Here is a 16,729-nt window from a genome sequence, read left to right on the forward strand (position 1 = left end):
AAGACAGAAAATTAAAATTTAATAAGTAAATGTTCTTCTTGATGATGCCTTCAGAGGAACTGGAGTCTGAAGAAATTACAGTACTGAACTTAACAAGGCTGTGAAACTTACAAGTACATACTTGCAAGTACCCTGTGGGAAACAGTAACCTTTCAAAGGCAACATAATTTCACCTTGCTCAGGAGGTCTAAGCTTTGGTATGTTCAGGTTGAACTACTGTGAAAATAAGTACAGACATTATTAACAATTTATAATCAAGATACTGATAAAGCGTAGTAGAAGGTGGTTTGTTTCAACAAAATCACATTTTTAACTTGTTAGCACTTGAAAGTGTATTAAGATATTGTCTGCTTTTGTTCCATCTGCACTCAACTTTATCAGCATTCATTACAGGTACACTGCAATTTCTAATTAAAAATGGAAGATCAATCTCAGCAAGTTTTGAATTCTTTTAGTCCCTTGTCAACATATTTCACCAGTTTCTTTCCTTTAATATAAATCAGAGCTAGTACCTGTGCAGTGAGTAGAGTTAAGAGAGATGCCTCTGCTCGTTCTTCAGTAATGTAAGTCCTTGACTTTCCATCCCAAAGGGCACTATTCTCCAGATCCATCAACTTCTTTTGCTTTTTGGACAGCCCCAGAGGTTTCATGCGTGTAGAACATGCTTTAGTAGGTGGGCTGGCTGTTTTTGGTGTTGATTTTGTACTGCTTGAAGACTTCTGCTCTTTGCTGGCTGCATTAGATCGCATTACTTTTCCACTCCGTTCGCAGGCTTTGGAAACAGAGTCAACTGAAGTGGGCTGTGAGGAAACCACAGCATGCCTAGATGAGTCAGACTGTCGAGGGGTGGCTTCAGACGCCCGGTGTTTTAGTACACTATCCAATGTTCGGACGTAACTGGAACTTTTGGTGGGCATCTGATAAACAACTTTTGATACTTTGTTTATGCACAGATCAGCTCGCTGTTTGATGATTTTCTCTTCATTTTCCAGGTATTCATCCAGTTTATCACTTAAGAAGGCAGAACGATTTTTCACAGTGTTTTCCAAACTGGAAGCTGGAACAAACACCAAAACAAAGAATCAGTTCACTTATTACTGTTTGAGTTCAAAGAAATTTTCATTGATGGAAGCAGCATAGTCCCCCCATCTCCCCACAAGCCTGATGGCTGGTATTCAGTTCTGTAATATACCTCTGGCCACAATCTGAATTGAGTTGCTTTGGGAAAGCTAGCTTTGACTTTTGCGTGGCAAAATTTAAATGAATTAAAAAAACAGTAAGCAGCGTAACTTGCTGTCACATATCTGCAGGCACTTTGCTCAAGAGATGTATTGACATGATCTACTAAAAGAAAAAGACCAGGTTAAACATGGAATTTCTTCCTTGACATCAAATCCAATTGTTAATGCCCATATAGTGAAATACATTTGCTACCAGGATCTATCCCAGCACCTGACAGGTGAAGGTTTGAGCCCCCCCCCCCTTATATTGCCCCTCCTCATTTGATGGAGTCACCAGATCCCAAAGAACAACAAGCAGCTCAATGTAGAAGAGTAACAGATGGCCTGGTCAAGTACTGCAATGACTAAACATCTAAGTAAGGATAAAAGTAACTGGGTTGACAGGTTGCAGAAGAGAAAAAAAAGTGCAGGCTATCAAGCATGGGAGAAATTTAGCTAATTCAGGATGGGATGGGAATTGGAGAGGTCAGGTGATAGCAGCAGCCTCTGTTCTTTGAAGTGGGGTTGGAAGAATGACTTTGGGATAGCTTTAAATTTTGTTGTCTGGGTGTAAAATGTACTTCAAACAAATTGTTTGCCCCTCATAAAATCATGTTAATTTTTGTTAAACTAATTTCAACAGAGTGAAAAGAAAAAAAAAAATCAGGTGGCAATCAATCCAGTTGGTTGCCAGTTGAAAATTATCCCCATGAACATTTTCAGTCACAAGAGCGCACCAATTTGAAAAACTTACTTGCTTCAGTCTGTTTGGAAACAGATGCCCCAGTCTGCTGTGCAAGTTTTTGTTTCCAACCCTTCAGTTTTGTAAAATCATTTGTTTTTCCTGTTCTGGAAATAAATGGAATTTCTTCTTCTGTTGAATGTTTATTAAGAAAAACACACGTTAAAAGGAGACGTCAGTAACTGTACAAAACAAAAATTCTCATCTAAAATTAGTGGCTATTGTTACTGTACAAATTTAAATTGAGAGCAAAGAGAAGTAAAGATTAATCAAGCCTCATTTCTGATCACATTTCTGGTTACTTTAAGAATCCAGATTTACAGTTAGTCTGAAAAAAACAGTATCTTCCAGAAAAATACATTCTGCTTTCAAAAGTGGAAAAAGGAAGAATAATGTATACCATTGCGCCTTTTCTTTTAAAAAAAGTTCTGAAAAGGGTGGAGATATGAAAGGTTAATCTAAGGCTGAATCAACTCTGAAACACCAAACTGCTCAAATGGACAGAGGGTGAACAGCTATCCCATAACTTGTTATACTAAATAGCCGTTCTTATCTCATGTTGTCCTTCTAGTCCAATTTATGTATCTTTGAAAAATGAGTTATATCTTACATTGTTGCCACATGTAGGGCACTGACAGGCTTTATTACATGTTAAAAAACACAGCTTTCGTAACATCTCATACTGCACTATGGAATGGCATGCCCAAACTGACAGGTAGGGATGGAACCAATGATAAAATTGTTTTTTTGGAAGAAGAAGAAAATTAACCAGATTTCTATTATGAAAAATATTAAGCATAGTTGTGTTTAGATTTATATATCTATACAGAACAGGTAAGCAGACATTAAACATCTAACAGTGTGACTCAAATACCCAACATGAGCTTCATCCTTTAACTACAGCCCTCCAAATTTTATGGTCTCAGTTTGATACATCTTCAACATTAACAAGAGTCGAGATGTGTTGTGAACAGAACAATCAGGAAAAGTCAATACTAGCATAGCTCCTTTCCAATTTAGTTGCAGTGCTTTCACTGAAAAATAAAGCCATCTGATTTAAATGGAGATATATTACCTAATTTTATTCATATCTCACAAATTTGCTTTGTCACAAAATTCTGAAATCCACTTAATTATTAAGCTTGAACAAATATTATGTGATCAATTACATTCTAAGTTCTAACATCAATTTTTTAAAATGCTCTGGTCGACAGATCAGTGCTTCAATATTTAAACTGACAGTTTGAATTCAGTCTTGTCTCTGAATTTTAAATTAAAATGTTTAGAAAAAATTAATTCAAATCTTCATAGACACTGACAGAAACAGTTGAGTCCAAACCCAATGACTAAAAGTCAATACTGATACAGATGAGGGAAGAACAGAATGTGGGCCCAATCAGTGAATGGTATCAAACATTTTTATTTAGTACAGGACGATCATGCTTCACTAAATTGGCTGCTTGCTCACCTGGAGGTCTCTGGTCAGTTTGTGTGGAGGGTGAGCATTCTAAGGCATCTTTGCATCCTGCTGATGGAGGAAGTATTACAATTCCCAAATGCTTCAAGTTTAGGCTGACCTTTGACATCAGGGAACTTGGCTTAACACCAGCTATAGGAAGAACACATTCATTTAAATCAGACCTAAAGCCTTACAAAACAAACCAAAACAGTTTGTTTTTCATAGAATTTAAAGGTGCAACATATAAATGATCACATGAAATCGATCATATCATACTGGAAATCAAACTGACTAGATACATCTCAAATCACTTCTTAACATCTACTTTACAATCTCCGATGACAAGCAGATTGGCTTTCATGCTTTGTCATATCAATCACAGTCACCTGTTTTAAGTGATGGGTGCATAATGACTCTGGAGTCAAAATGAGTTAAGTCTTCAATTAGCTTCTCTTCCAGTCTTTCAATTTTCTCCTCATCACTTTCTTGGGGAACTGCAAGAATAAAAAGCAACATCACGTTTTCAAAAAAGCATAGTGAGTATAAACAGGAAAAAGAATCAAAATAGATTGGACTTAAATCTCAACTTTGACTTCCCCATCAAAGTCAATCAACCCACTCACTGCCAAACAGAGTACTCAACAAAACTTCACATATGAAGGAATCTCCCCATACTCCAAGTTAATATGCGAAATTTGACTCTAAACTGGAATATCAACATCCTACTAGGTACCATGCTTACAAAGAGAGCTATTTGAACAATTGGTTTGTAAAGATTATAGGGACAAATATAGTTAGATAATTAAATGCTGTGTGAATTCAACCTTGAAAGTGTTTTATAAAGAAGCCAAATTAGTCTGATGTTTCACGCAGAATCCAAAAGTTAGACATGTATTTTACTGACCGGTTTCATTTACCATTGCAACACAGAAGTAGTTCAACAGAAGTTCACAATGCATTTTCACAGAATATTCATGACGGGGTAAAAACTATGATTATGCGATCATAAGAACAAATCTGACTACTGAACTAAATGGCCATTCCTATCCCGTGTTGTCATTTTGCTCCCATTTATCTATCTTTGAGGAAAGAATTACACCTTATACTATTGCCATGTATAGGGCACTGAAAGCCTTTATTAATTGTAGTGAAAAAAAACAGCTTTCGCAATATCACAAATTCTGTGCTGTCTCCTAGAACATTGAAACAAAAGCAGAAATTGATGGATAAATTCAGATAAAGCAGAGCCGATGTTTCTCCAGCAATCTGTTTTTGTTTCAGATTTCTAGCATCTACAGCTCTTGCCTTTATTTCAGTGTTTAACTCACTGTCACATCTCTTCCAGGTATGCCTATCTTGAAGTTCTGCTCCTCTCTCCAATTCAATTTCTATTCTAATCTTTCTTCTTGTCTACCATCATTACTTTCATTGTCACTCAGTGTTAGCCAACCCATTCTCACCCAATTATGGTCTCCATTGTCAGCTTTTCTCCATCCTTGGCATACCATTACCCATCTCTTTGTTTGCCTGTTTCTTTCTCTGGGCTCCATCTTCACTGTCATGTACTCCTTTTTACTCAGGCCCTGTGTTTAGCTTACATACCACCTTTTATTAGCTGCTACTCCTTCTGATGAAGGGCTTTGACACCTGAAACATTGACTTTGCATGCTCTCCACAGGTGCTGCCAGACCAGCTCAGTTTCTCCAGTAATTTTAGTTTGTTTTCTTCTAGAACACGCATTCAGTTAGTTGGAAACTTTCATGTCGATTTTGCTCATTTCTATTACTGAATTTAGAACTGTAACGTAGTTCTCACCAGAAGCAACAGTAAGGTTCTGGTAAAATAAAACTTGAATAAATAGCATACAGAGAAATTTCTTGAACTCCAGGTTAATTAACTCAGGTTAATCTGGCTACCAGCATCATTGCTCTGCACACAACAAAATGGAGAATTTTTATGGTTCATACCTGTCTGATGGATGAGATCACTAGAGTTCTCTGGTACCTGCTCAACCAGGTGGGACTGCAAGGCATCCTGAAAAAATATTTAAATGAGAGCATAACAAACAATTCAGAAGTAAACACAAACATAACTATTTTAGCCTTGTTTAAAGTCAAGAAATTCAAAAATGTGGATTTGATGCAAAACAAACAGCTGTAAGTGAACCACTCCTTACATAATCCTAATCCAATTGTTTGTTTGAGCTCTGAATGCCAACATCTGAAGCAAATACCCCACAGTCAAGTTCCCTTATTTCCTCCCACTAAATCATCACTCAGTTCCCACTGCTATTCAACCTACCTCCTATACAAATTGGCATAATTATTATAACGGCCCAGGTTTGAGAAACAAAAAGTGAAAAAGGGGAAGACAAAATTGTTTTGTCTTAACAAGCATTTATACACTCTTTCACAATCTCACAAAGTCCAAAAGTGCTTTACAGCTGAAGTACTTAAGTATAATCATTACTGCAATATCAGAAACACAACAGCCAATTTATACGTAGCAAGTTCCAACAAAAATAAATAATAATGATTAGTTAAGATTTTTTGAAAAGCCATTTTTCTTTGGTAATGTGATCAATATTTATCCCTCAAACATCAATAAAACTGACTAGCCTACAAACCGATGCACACTATTTTCTTGGGTAAGGGGGTCACAATACATGGACTGCCTGCACTGACCAAGGTGGAAGTAGGCACCATGGAAAGTTAGCACTCGTTTACTGGATCTTCCACTTCTGGCTAACCAAGGGCTCAGTTAGCAGCCAAGTAATTGTTGCGACGAGCCCATCGATGGGTTTTGCTGAACAAGACTCAGGTAAGTACCTCTTTTGGGTTAGGATTAGACGTGACATACAGGAGAACGTGAACAGCATACACACTAAGATGCTGAGTGTATTGGTTACACTTCCAGACAGCTTTCTGTCACTGCTGCAGACATCTCACACCAAAATAGGAAATTGGTTAGCTAGCAGGAAATATAACAGGCAGAAATGGGTTTTTGACAGTTGGCAAAATGTAATGGGAGGGTACCCACAATGATCAGTGCTGGACCCTTAACTTTTCAAAATTTATATAAATGGCAGGAAGAAGGAAGTAAAGGTATCGTTGCTATCTTTTGCAAGGAACATCTCTTTTTATTTTGTGTTTTTAAAAACTGGAGGATGAGTTTTAAAAATTAGTGTTTTATGAAGCGGCAGCAGTTTTGAAAGCAAGTAACCTGACATCCATGACAAGTATCAGAAACAAATGTTTGAAGAACATAGTAATTAAAATTGAGTTGCAGACAATTGGCAGAGTGGGATTGGTTCTCAAGTAACTGAACAGCTTGGAGTTGTGAATACGATACAGAGAAGGAGAGAGAGTGAGCAACGTTCAGTCCTTTCCAGCTCAGGAGCAGTCTCTGTACTCTGCAATCAAAATTCACTGTAAACCTGAAAAATGAAGTATCTTTCCTGCAAGAGTTGCTATAAGGTGTGATTTTTAACTGACGAGTCAAGAGACTGTTTTGTAAGGAAACCTGCCTCTTGTGTCTTTTTACCAACCAGTGGAAGCATCTGAGTTTGGGTTAGAAGCAGAAGCAATAAAGATTTGGGTGTAGTATTGCTCAGTAATACAGATGAAAGAAAGCACCAGGATCTATATAATATTGAAGGAATGACACTGGAAAAAGCAAAGGATATTAGCTGGCAATCTCAAAGGAAATTTCAAAACCAAGCTTGGTTGACTGTCAGGCAAACTAGAGGTAGCACTGCTTGACAGAACAAAAATGTGGAGTTAATTGAGGTACTAGCATGTTACTTGGTTTTAGAGGAAAAACAAAAGAGGTAAAGTATTTCAGTTAGTAAGTTGTCAGAATCAAGTGGCATTCAGTTACAGCTGAAGCAGTTTGAGCATGAGGAAAGAAGAAACTATAGATGGCAGGAAAAAATAAGTAACGGGAGATGGAAAGAAGAGAACAGAGGTGGCATGGTGGCACAGTGGTTAGCATTACTGCCTCACAGCGCCAGAGACCCGGGTCCAATTCCTGCCTCAGGCAACTGTGTGGAGTTTGCACATTCTCCCCGTGTCTGCCTGGGTTTCCTCTGGGTGCTCTGGTTTCCTCCCACAGTCCAAAGATGTGCAGGTCGGGTGAATTGGCCATGCTAAATGCCCGTAGTGTTAGGTGAAGGAGTAAATGTTGGGGAATGGGTCTGGGCGAGTTGCTCTTCGGAGGGTCGGTGTGGACTTGTTGGGCTGAAGGGCCTGTTTTCACACTAAGTAATCTAATCTGATGTAAACTAATCAATTGAGAATACTAGAATTAAAAGTGCAAGAGAAAGACAAAGCAAAGATGCGTGAATATTACCTTAAAATAGAACAGTTGAACAGAAGATGGCAGGTATTGAAGTAGATGCTGTAGAAAAAGACTGGGCATTGCTTATGTGAGTAATTTGACCATATAGCACAAAACAACATGATTCACTGTCAGAAGTGGTTTCTCAGTGAAGACGTTTAAATTTACTTCAAAGAAATTAGCAGAGACATTTAGGCAAAGGTTCTGGAGTTTACGGAACCAGCCTGATCAAACCTATATTGAATTTGAAAGGGTTAGATGAATAAAAGCTTTATAAAGAACTACATATTAAGCTCTTAGAAACAATATCCTCAGAGGAATTTTAAAAACACTACCAACTGTATTAAGAACTCATGTTAAAGACTGAAAGGTTGCAACTGCAATAATAATGGCTAATGATGATCTAATCAGTATATAGACTGTAGGGAAATAGATGGTGACATCTTGCAAAATGTCCATATTACAGAGCAGGAAGTGCTGGATGTCTTGAAACGGTTAAAAGGTGGATAAATCCCCAGGACCTGATCAGGTGTACCCGAGAACTCTGTGGGAAGCAAGAGAAGTGTTTGCTGGGCCTCTTGCTGAGATATTTGTATCATCAATAGTCACAGGTGAAGTGCTGGAAGACTGGAGGTTGGCAAACGTGGTGCCACTGTTTAAGAAGGGTGGTAAGGACAAGCCAGGGAACTATAGACCAGAGAGCCTGACCTCGGTGGTGGGCAAGTTGTTGGAAGGAATCCTGAGGGACAGGATGTACATGTTTTTGGAAAGGCAAGGACTGATTAGGGATAGTCAACATGGCTTTGTGCGTGGGAAATCATTGATTCGGGATAGTCAACATGTGCGTGGGAAATCATGTCTCACAAACTTAATTCATTTTTTTGAGGAAGTAACAAAGAAGATTGATGAGGGCAGAGCAGTAGATGTGATCTATGTGGACTTCAGTAAGGTGTTAGACAAGGTTCCCCATGGGAGACTGATTAGCAAGGTTAGAGCTCATGGAATACAGGGAGAACTAGCCATTTGGATTCAGAACTGGCTCAAAGGTAGAAGTGAGGGTGGTGGTGGAGGGTTGTTTTTCAGACTGGAGGCCGGTGACCAGTGGAGTGCCACAAAGATCGGTGCTGGGCCCTCTACTTTTTGTCATTTACATAAATGATTTGGATGCGAGCATAAGAGGTACAGTTAGTAAGTTTGCAGATGGCACCAAAATTGGAGGTGTAGTGGACAGCGAAGAGGGTTACCTCAGATTACAACAGGATCTGGACCAGATAGGCCAATGGGCTGAGAAGTGGCTGATGGAGTTTAATTCAGATAAATGCGAGGTGCTGCATTTTGGGAAAGCAAATCTTAGCATGACTTATACACTTAATGGTAAGGTCCTAGGGAGTGCTGCTGAACAAAGGGACCTTGGAGTGCTGGTTCATAGCTCCTTGAAAGTGGAGTCACAGGTAGATAGGATAGTGAAGACAGCGCTTGGTATGCTTTCCTTTATTGGTCAGAGTATTGAGTACAGGAGTTGGGAGGTCATGTTGCAGCTGTACAGGACATTGGTTAGGCCACTGTTGGAATATTGTGTGCAATTCTGGTCTCCTTCCTAGCGGAAAGATGTTGTGAAACTTGAAAGGGTTCAGAAAAGATTTGCAAGGATGGTGCCAGGGTTGGAGGATCTGAGCTACAGGGAGAGGCTGAACAGGCTGGGGCTGTTTTCCCTGGAGTGTCAGAGCCTGAGGGGTGACCTTATAGAGATTTACAAAATTATGAGGGGCATGGATAGGATAAATAGACAAAGTCTTTTCTCTGGGAACAGGGAGTCCAGAACTAGAGGGCATAGGTTTAGGGTGAGAGGGGAAAGATATAAAAGAGACCTAAGGGGCAACTTTTTCACTTAGAGGGTGGTACATGTATGGAATGAGCTGCCAGAGGATGTGGTGGAGGCTGGTACAATTGCAACATTTAAGAGGCATTTGGTTGGGTATGTGAATAGGAAGTGTTTGGATGGATATGGGCCGGGTGCTGGCAGGTGGGACTAGATTGGGTTGGGATATCTGGCCGGCATGGACAGGTTGGACTGAAGGGTCTGTTTCCATGCTGTACATCTCTATGACTCTAAAGATGAAGTTTTCTCCGGTCACCCTCAAATTTGAAAGGGATAAGAAATGAGAGATAATTTGATTAAGATGTCTTGACAAATGTCTGTGGAAAGGATGTGTACCTTTGGAAGAATCCAGGAATAGGTAAAATTATTTAAACAATAGGTCAAGGCATTTACGACAGAGAGAAGATAATGTTTTCCCTCAGAGGGTCACAACTTTCTTCCTCAAATAACAATAGAAGAGTCTGCATTATATTAAATTCTTGATAAGCAAGGGAATAAAGGGTTATGGGGGGGGGTGCTAAGCAGGACTGTGAAGCAATCAGATCAGCCACAATCTTACTGAGATGATCAGGCCTCAGATGCCTAACTTGATGTTCAGATTGGAACATGAGAAAGTTAAACACAACAGCACCAAAAGGAACCCAAAGATAAAAGTATGAGAACAATCGGAAACAGATGAAATCTAGAGCTTAAGAAGAATTTGGAATATTAGTGAGCTATCTCTATTTATAGCTATTTTAGATATTTATCTAAAAAAAACTTATCTTCAAATGCATTCAGCTCAATTTAAGATAGGTTTGTGTGTAGTAATCTGCTAGAAACAATAAAACAGAACAACCATATTGTGGATTACAAGGTGTTAAATTGATCCAAGTGAAATATGGACTCATACCAAATCAATATAAGAGATGTACAGCGCAGAAACAGACCTTTGGTCCAACTCATTCATGTCAACCAGATATCCCCAACATTAATCTAGCCCCATTTGATCCACACCCCTTTAAAACTTTCCTATTCATGTACCCATCCAGATGATTTTGAAAGGGAGAGTTGAGAGGCTGGACTAGATTACAGTGGAAGCCGATAGTTGAGAGGCTGGCTGAGATGACAGCGACAGAGATTTTAATAAGGGATTGCACTACTGCTGTAATTGGGGGGGGGTATACCTGAAAATACATCCAGGGAAGTTATTTGGATGGAACTGAGAAATAAAAATGGGATGATCACATTACTAGGATTGTATTATAGACACCCTAATAGCAGGAAATTGAGAAACATATTTGTATGGAGATGGAAGATTTTGGGTAATCAAAGATGGAGAACGGGAAAAATTGTGGCTGGAAGAGTTGCTCCTTTGGAGGTATTTTAGGTGTTGGAGGTGATTTCCTCAAATTCCAGGAGCAGTAAACACTGTTTTATATGCTGTTGCATTCTTCTGGAACTTTGGAGAAAAATGTCAAAACAACAGCACTTTTAAAAGGAGAAAAGACAGACAAAGGCATCGAGCTCGTGGTCAGGAGGGAGAGAAAGAAACAGACACAGCAGTGAATCTGCACAGTTACTGCCTTTGCTGTTTGAGTACATGAATCTCTGGAGATCAGAGTGCATCTAGGAAAAACTAACAAACAACAAAATTCACAGCTGACCTTGGAGGAACCTGTGTGGGGCAACTCACAGCACAGGAACAGATAAGTGTATAGTTTTAATATGTAACCTCACTTCAAGTCTGCAGTAGTGAACAGAGTGAGTTCTTTCTTGATTACATGTTTCCCTGAATCCCCCCTTACTGATTTTTTTTTTTAAAATATAAACCACAAGTACTAAGTTAGCCTGGAGCACTGTTTTAGGTCAAAAAGACAGTGATATTTTCTGGGTCTGTAGATGTGAAGGAGCAAAAGATGGCATTTAGTTGAGTGATATGCTCTTCCTGTCAAATGTGGGAATTTAGGGAGTGTTTCCATGTTACTGTTGATTATGTCTGCAGTGTATTTGGTTGCAAATTCTATTGGATCACATGGATCGGTTGGAGCGACAGTTAGAGGCAATGACGAATTTACAAGAGCTAAGGGGGTGAGATAGATGGCAGTTATAGGGAGGGAGAAAAGTCATACATACAGTCAGGTAGATGGGTTAACGCCAGGCAAGGTAGGAAGGGTAGGCAGGCAGTGCAGGAGTCTTCTGTGACTACCCCCATTTCAAACAAGTATGCTGTTTTGGAAAAGGTAGGGGGTGATGGACTCTCAGGGGAATGTAGCACGAACAGCCAAGTTTCTGGTACCGTGACAAGCTCTAATGCAATGAGGGATAAGTTAGGCTTCAAGAGATCGATTGTAATAGGGGACTGTCTAGTCAGAGGCACAGACGCATTTTCTGCAGCCAGCAACGAGGAATCAGAATGGTGTGTTGGCTCCCTGGTGCCAGGGAACACCAGTTCAAGGATGTCTGAAAGAGGGTGCAGAATGTTCTCAAGGGGATAGGGACCAGAAAGAAGTCATTATACACATTGGAACCAACAACATAGGAAGGAAAAAGGAAGAATACAGAAAGTCAGGCAGGAATTTAAAAAGGAGGCCCTTGAGGGTAGTAATATCTGGATTACATCCGGTGCTACAAGCTAGTGAGGGTAGGAATAGGAGGATAGAACAGATGAATGCAGTGGCTGAGGACTGGTTCAGGAGAGAGAGAGATTATTGAAATCTCATCTGGGGTAGAAATGACCTGTACAAGAAGGATGGATTGCACCCGAATTAGCAGGGAGATTTGCTAGAGCCGCTCGGGAGGATTTAAACTCGTAAGGTGGGATCCAAGGAAATTCCGAGGAAGGTGATCAATCTGAGACTGGTACAGTTGGAAAAGGGAGTAAGTCAAACAGTCAGGGCAGGGTAAAGTAGAGAACAAGGCAAGACTGATAAATTACTACAACATAGAAGCCAGATGAACTCAGGGCATTGTTAGGAACACGTGAATGGGATATCATAGCAATTACAGAAACGTGGCTCAGGGATTGACAGGACTGGCAGCTTAATGGTCCAGGATAGAAATGTTATATGAAGGTTAGAAGGGAGTCAAGAAGGGAGGGGGAGTGGCATTTTTGATAAGGGATAATATTACTACTATCCTGGGAATACATCCAGGAAGATTATTTGGGTGGAACTATGAAATAAGAAAGGGATGCTTTCCTTTATTGGTCAGAGCACTGAGTATAGGAGTTTGAAGGTCATGTTGTGGTTGTACAGGATACTGGTTAGGCCACTTTTGGAATATTGTGTGCAATTCTGGTCTCCTTCCTATTAGAAGGATATTGTGAAACTTGAAAGGGTTCAGAAAAGATTTACAAAAGGTGTTGTCAGGATTGGAGTGTTTGAGCTATACAGAGAGGCTGGAGAGGCTGAACAGGCTGGGGCTGTTTTCTTTGGAGCGTCAGAGGCTGAAGAGTGACTTTATAGAGGTTTATAAAATCATGAAGGGCATGGATAGGATAAACAGACAAGGTCTTTTCCCTGGGGTGGGTGAGGGGGGAAAGACATAAAAGGGACCCAAGGGGCAACTTTTTCACACAGAGGGTGGTGCGTGTATGGAATTAACTGCGAGAGGAAGTAGCGGAGGCTGATACAATAACAGCATTTATTGGGCATGTGAATGAGTATATGAATCGGAAGGATTGAGGGGGGGTAAGGGCCAAGTGATAGCAAATGAGACGAGATTAGGTTCGGATTTCTGGTTGGCACGGACGAGTTGGACTGAAGGGTCTCTTTCTGTGCTGTACACCTCTATGACTCTAAATGTACAAGCCTCCACCACCTCCTCTGGCAGCTCATTCCATACATGCATTACCCTCTGTGAAAATGGTACCCCTCAGATTTCTGAAATCTTTCCCTTCTCACCTTAAACCTATGCCCTTTAGTTTTGGACTCCCCTATCCTGGGGGTAAACGACTTTGTCTCTCATCCTACCCATCCTCCTCATGATTTTATAAACCTCTAGGAAAAAAGTCATCCCTCAGCCTCCAACACTCCAGGGAAAATAGCCCCAGCCAGTTCAGGTTTTCCGTGCAGCTCAAACTCTCCAACCCTGGCAACATCCTTGTAAATCTTTTCTGAACCCTTTCAGGTTTTGGAAATCGTTCCGAGAACAGGGAGATCAGAATTGAACAATGTTCGAAAAGTGACGTAATCAATGTCCTGTACAGTCACAACATGCAGTGCCCTACGTTTCTTTGAAAACTTTGTATAAATAGTTTTCTAGTTTGATATGAATCTGTCACACTGCTGGATAGATCTATTTCATCCTTAATTAGGTGTAGTTAATTTGAATAAACACCATACCCTCTCGGTACACATTTAATGATCAGCCTTTCTGACAACAATGACTAAAAAGTCCCAAACCATAGTGTTCCAAAGGTCAGAATTATAGTCAGAATCAGATGTACAGCATGGAAAATGACCCTTCAGTCCAACTCATCCATGCCGACCAGATATCCTAACAGAAGCTAGTCCCATTTGCCAGCACTTGGCTCATTTCCCTCTTAACTCCTCCTATTCATATACTCATTCAGATGCTTGTTAAATGTTGTAATTGTACCAGTCTCCACCACTTCCTCTGGCAGCTCATTCCATACACACATTATCCTGTGAGAGAAAAGTGGCCACTTAGATCCCTTTGAAAATTTTTCCCCCTTCACTCTAATCCTATGCCCTCTAGTTCGGCATTCCCCACCTAAGGGAAAAGACCTTGTCTATTCATCTATCCATGCCACTCGTGGTTTCATAAATGCCTATAAAGGTCACCTCTGAGCCTCCAATGTTCCAGGGAAAATAGCTGCAACCTATTCAGCCTCTCCTTATAACTCAAATGCTGCAACCCTGGCACATCCTTGTAAATAGTTTCTGAACCCTTTCAAGTTTCACAACATCCTTCCAATAGGAGGGAGACCAGTTTTGAATTACTGTAAACTGTGAACATTTAAGTATTCATAAAATATACTGAAAGGTCCATTTATTAGCTGTTTTGTCAATATACGTAGGAATGAAATGTTTTAACCATGAGAATAAATTGTTTAATGAAATACATGTCTAATTTACAGATAACACCCTTACCTGAGATGCATATGACACGAAGGTAACTCCCTCTACATCATCCAGGTCTGGACTGACATCACAGAACACTTCTTCCTGTTCCAAGGGTTCAGAGGAATCCAGGGAAACAACTGCTGCAGAGTCAGGATGGGCACCTTTTGCAGACTGTTGCAACTTTTTTGATCGACTCCGTCTATTAGCTCTGACTGCGAGATGTTGTTGTTTTGATACACACTGAGACTTGGAGCTGGAGTGTAGTACAGGCATTTCTTTAATACTCTCAGCTGTGCCATCTGGAGGTCTCCAGATACCTGAACTGATGGCCTTAGTCGACAAACGTGATGACTTTGAACAAATAGGTGAATCCTCAATACAATTATCCACATTACCTGCAGGGCTCCAAATCTCACAATTTGTAGTCTTTTCATTGTGTTTGGTGTTGCAAAATTCAGAATTTTCATTAGAAGCCTTTTGGGATGGTGTTGTATGAGATGCAATTGAGCTATGTGACATTGCAGAAGTACTCCTTTTCTTTTTAGTCCTTCCACACACAGAATCAGAGTCATTCCCTTTGCATTTGATGCCCTCTGGCAATGAGTCCACACTTTCTGGCTTAGATTTTTCAGCAGAACTGGGTGAGTGAGAAGGTTTTTCAGTTGAACTTAGAGGGAGGAGAGCACGAGGAGTCAAAGGTACCCTGATTCTCCGACGAGGAGATAGCAACTTTTGTGGCAGGTCAGATATTTTTATAGTACTCTTTGTAATGGTGCATGGCTCCAAACAAACAACGGGCATTTTGCCACTTTCCATTCGCAGCATCTTGGCTTTAGCCACCCCTTCAGCGCTATTCAATGGCCGTTTCACAGCCCCAGTATTTGCATCCACTTCACTGGCACCATTTTTATCGATAGTTTTATTCACTAAATCACAATTAGCCCCGTCAAGCTGTTGCTCTGAAGCTGGAGTGCTCTGGTTGGAAGAATCTAAATAACTCTCCTCCTCTTTCTTACATTTCAGCCCAGCACTATCAGGATTCTCTCTGTTTGCTGCATGGTAGTACTCATCTTCTGGTGGCTCTTCTTTGATAACGATATTGAAAGATTCTTCCTGATCTTCAGCTGGTGCAATACCGAATGAATGAGTAGAATACACGTTAGGGAGCTGTTTTAAGATGCTGGAGAATAAAAAAAAAATAAAGCCAGTTAAATTCATATCAAATATAGAATATTCTCAAAGATCTGATACATATCCACATATAACATGATAGTAAGAGTGGAATTGTTCTGGAGTGATATGAATAATGATGGGAGAGATGGAAAAATATACAGTAAGAATGAAAAAAAAATCAGATTCTCAACAATAGAGAAACAATTTTCCAGTTTTCCCCTCAACTCCAAATGGCAATTTCAGAATTTCACCACTGAATGGTAACTACCTTATTTCCACACATTAGTATCTCGTTAAAGCCTAACTCACCTTATTTACAAGCGATTTCCAATTGTCTTCTCCTTCCCTGAGAAACTAGATAGAGCAAATTTTCAAAACACAAGTCAAAAGTAGATACCTGGCAGGTACAGCTTGTTACTTAAAGGTACAATGATTATTATTGGAATTATCTGCAGAGAATTGCATGTCACAATATATTTTCAAGATTTGGTCACTAAATGGCCATTAAGCTAAAGTAACCCAGTGGTGTTTCCAACTTAGTCGATTCACTACCTTCCTTTTCACACTATTTTCACAAGCAATATGTGGACACTGACTCTCACAAGCAATATGTGACCTCTCTTGAAGAATTGTTACTGTCATTTCCTTCACCCCCAATTTCTCCTATTTAGCCTCTCAGAAGCTGCCGTCATATTAGATCTTGCTCAGTTTTACTTGCTCGGCCTTACCCTACTTGTCTTCTGCATAAGACTGACCTTTCCCTCGAACACTTCTTGCTTTTCAATCTTTCATTATGCATCCCTGCCCCAGATATTCCTCATCGTCCTATTCTCCGCAATCCTATCCAGA

General features: G+C 40.0%; 1 protein-coding gene across 2 annotated transcripts in view; it reads right to left on the minus strand.

Annotated features, from left to right (window-relative positions):
- Positions 1-16,729, minus strand: part of mgaa (MAX dimerization protein MGA a) — a 105,196-nt gene that overhangs the window by 71,640 nt on the left and 16,827 nt on the right. For both annotated transcript variants that reach the window (XM_060828800.1, XM_060828798.1), the window contains exons 3-8: positions 14,735-15,887; positions 5,389-5,455; positions 3,808-3,915; positions 3,431-3,571; positions 1,975-2,094; positions 513-1,057 (exon numbers count right to left, since the gene is read on the minus strand). In XM_060828800.1, the coding sequence (XP_060684783.1) occupies positions 513-1,057; positions 1,975-2,094; positions 3,431-3,571; positions 3,808-3,915; positions 5,389-5,455; positions 14,735-15,887 (2,134 nt within the window). The remainder of the gene's footprint in view (positions 1-512; positions 1,058-1,974; positions 2,095-3,430; positions 3,572-3,807; positions 3,916-5,388; positions 5,456-14,734; positions 15,888-16,729) is intronic.

The sequence above is a fragment of the Hemiscyllium ocellatum genome, chromosome 8, assembly GCF_020745735.1.
Source record: "Hemiscyllium ocellatum isolate sHemOce1 chromosome 8, sHemOce1.pat.X.cur, whole genome shotgun sequence".
Taxonomy (NCBI): Eukaryota; Metazoa; Chordata; class Chondrichthyes; order Orectolobiformes; family Hemiscylliidae; genus Hemiscyllium; species Hemiscyllium ocellatum.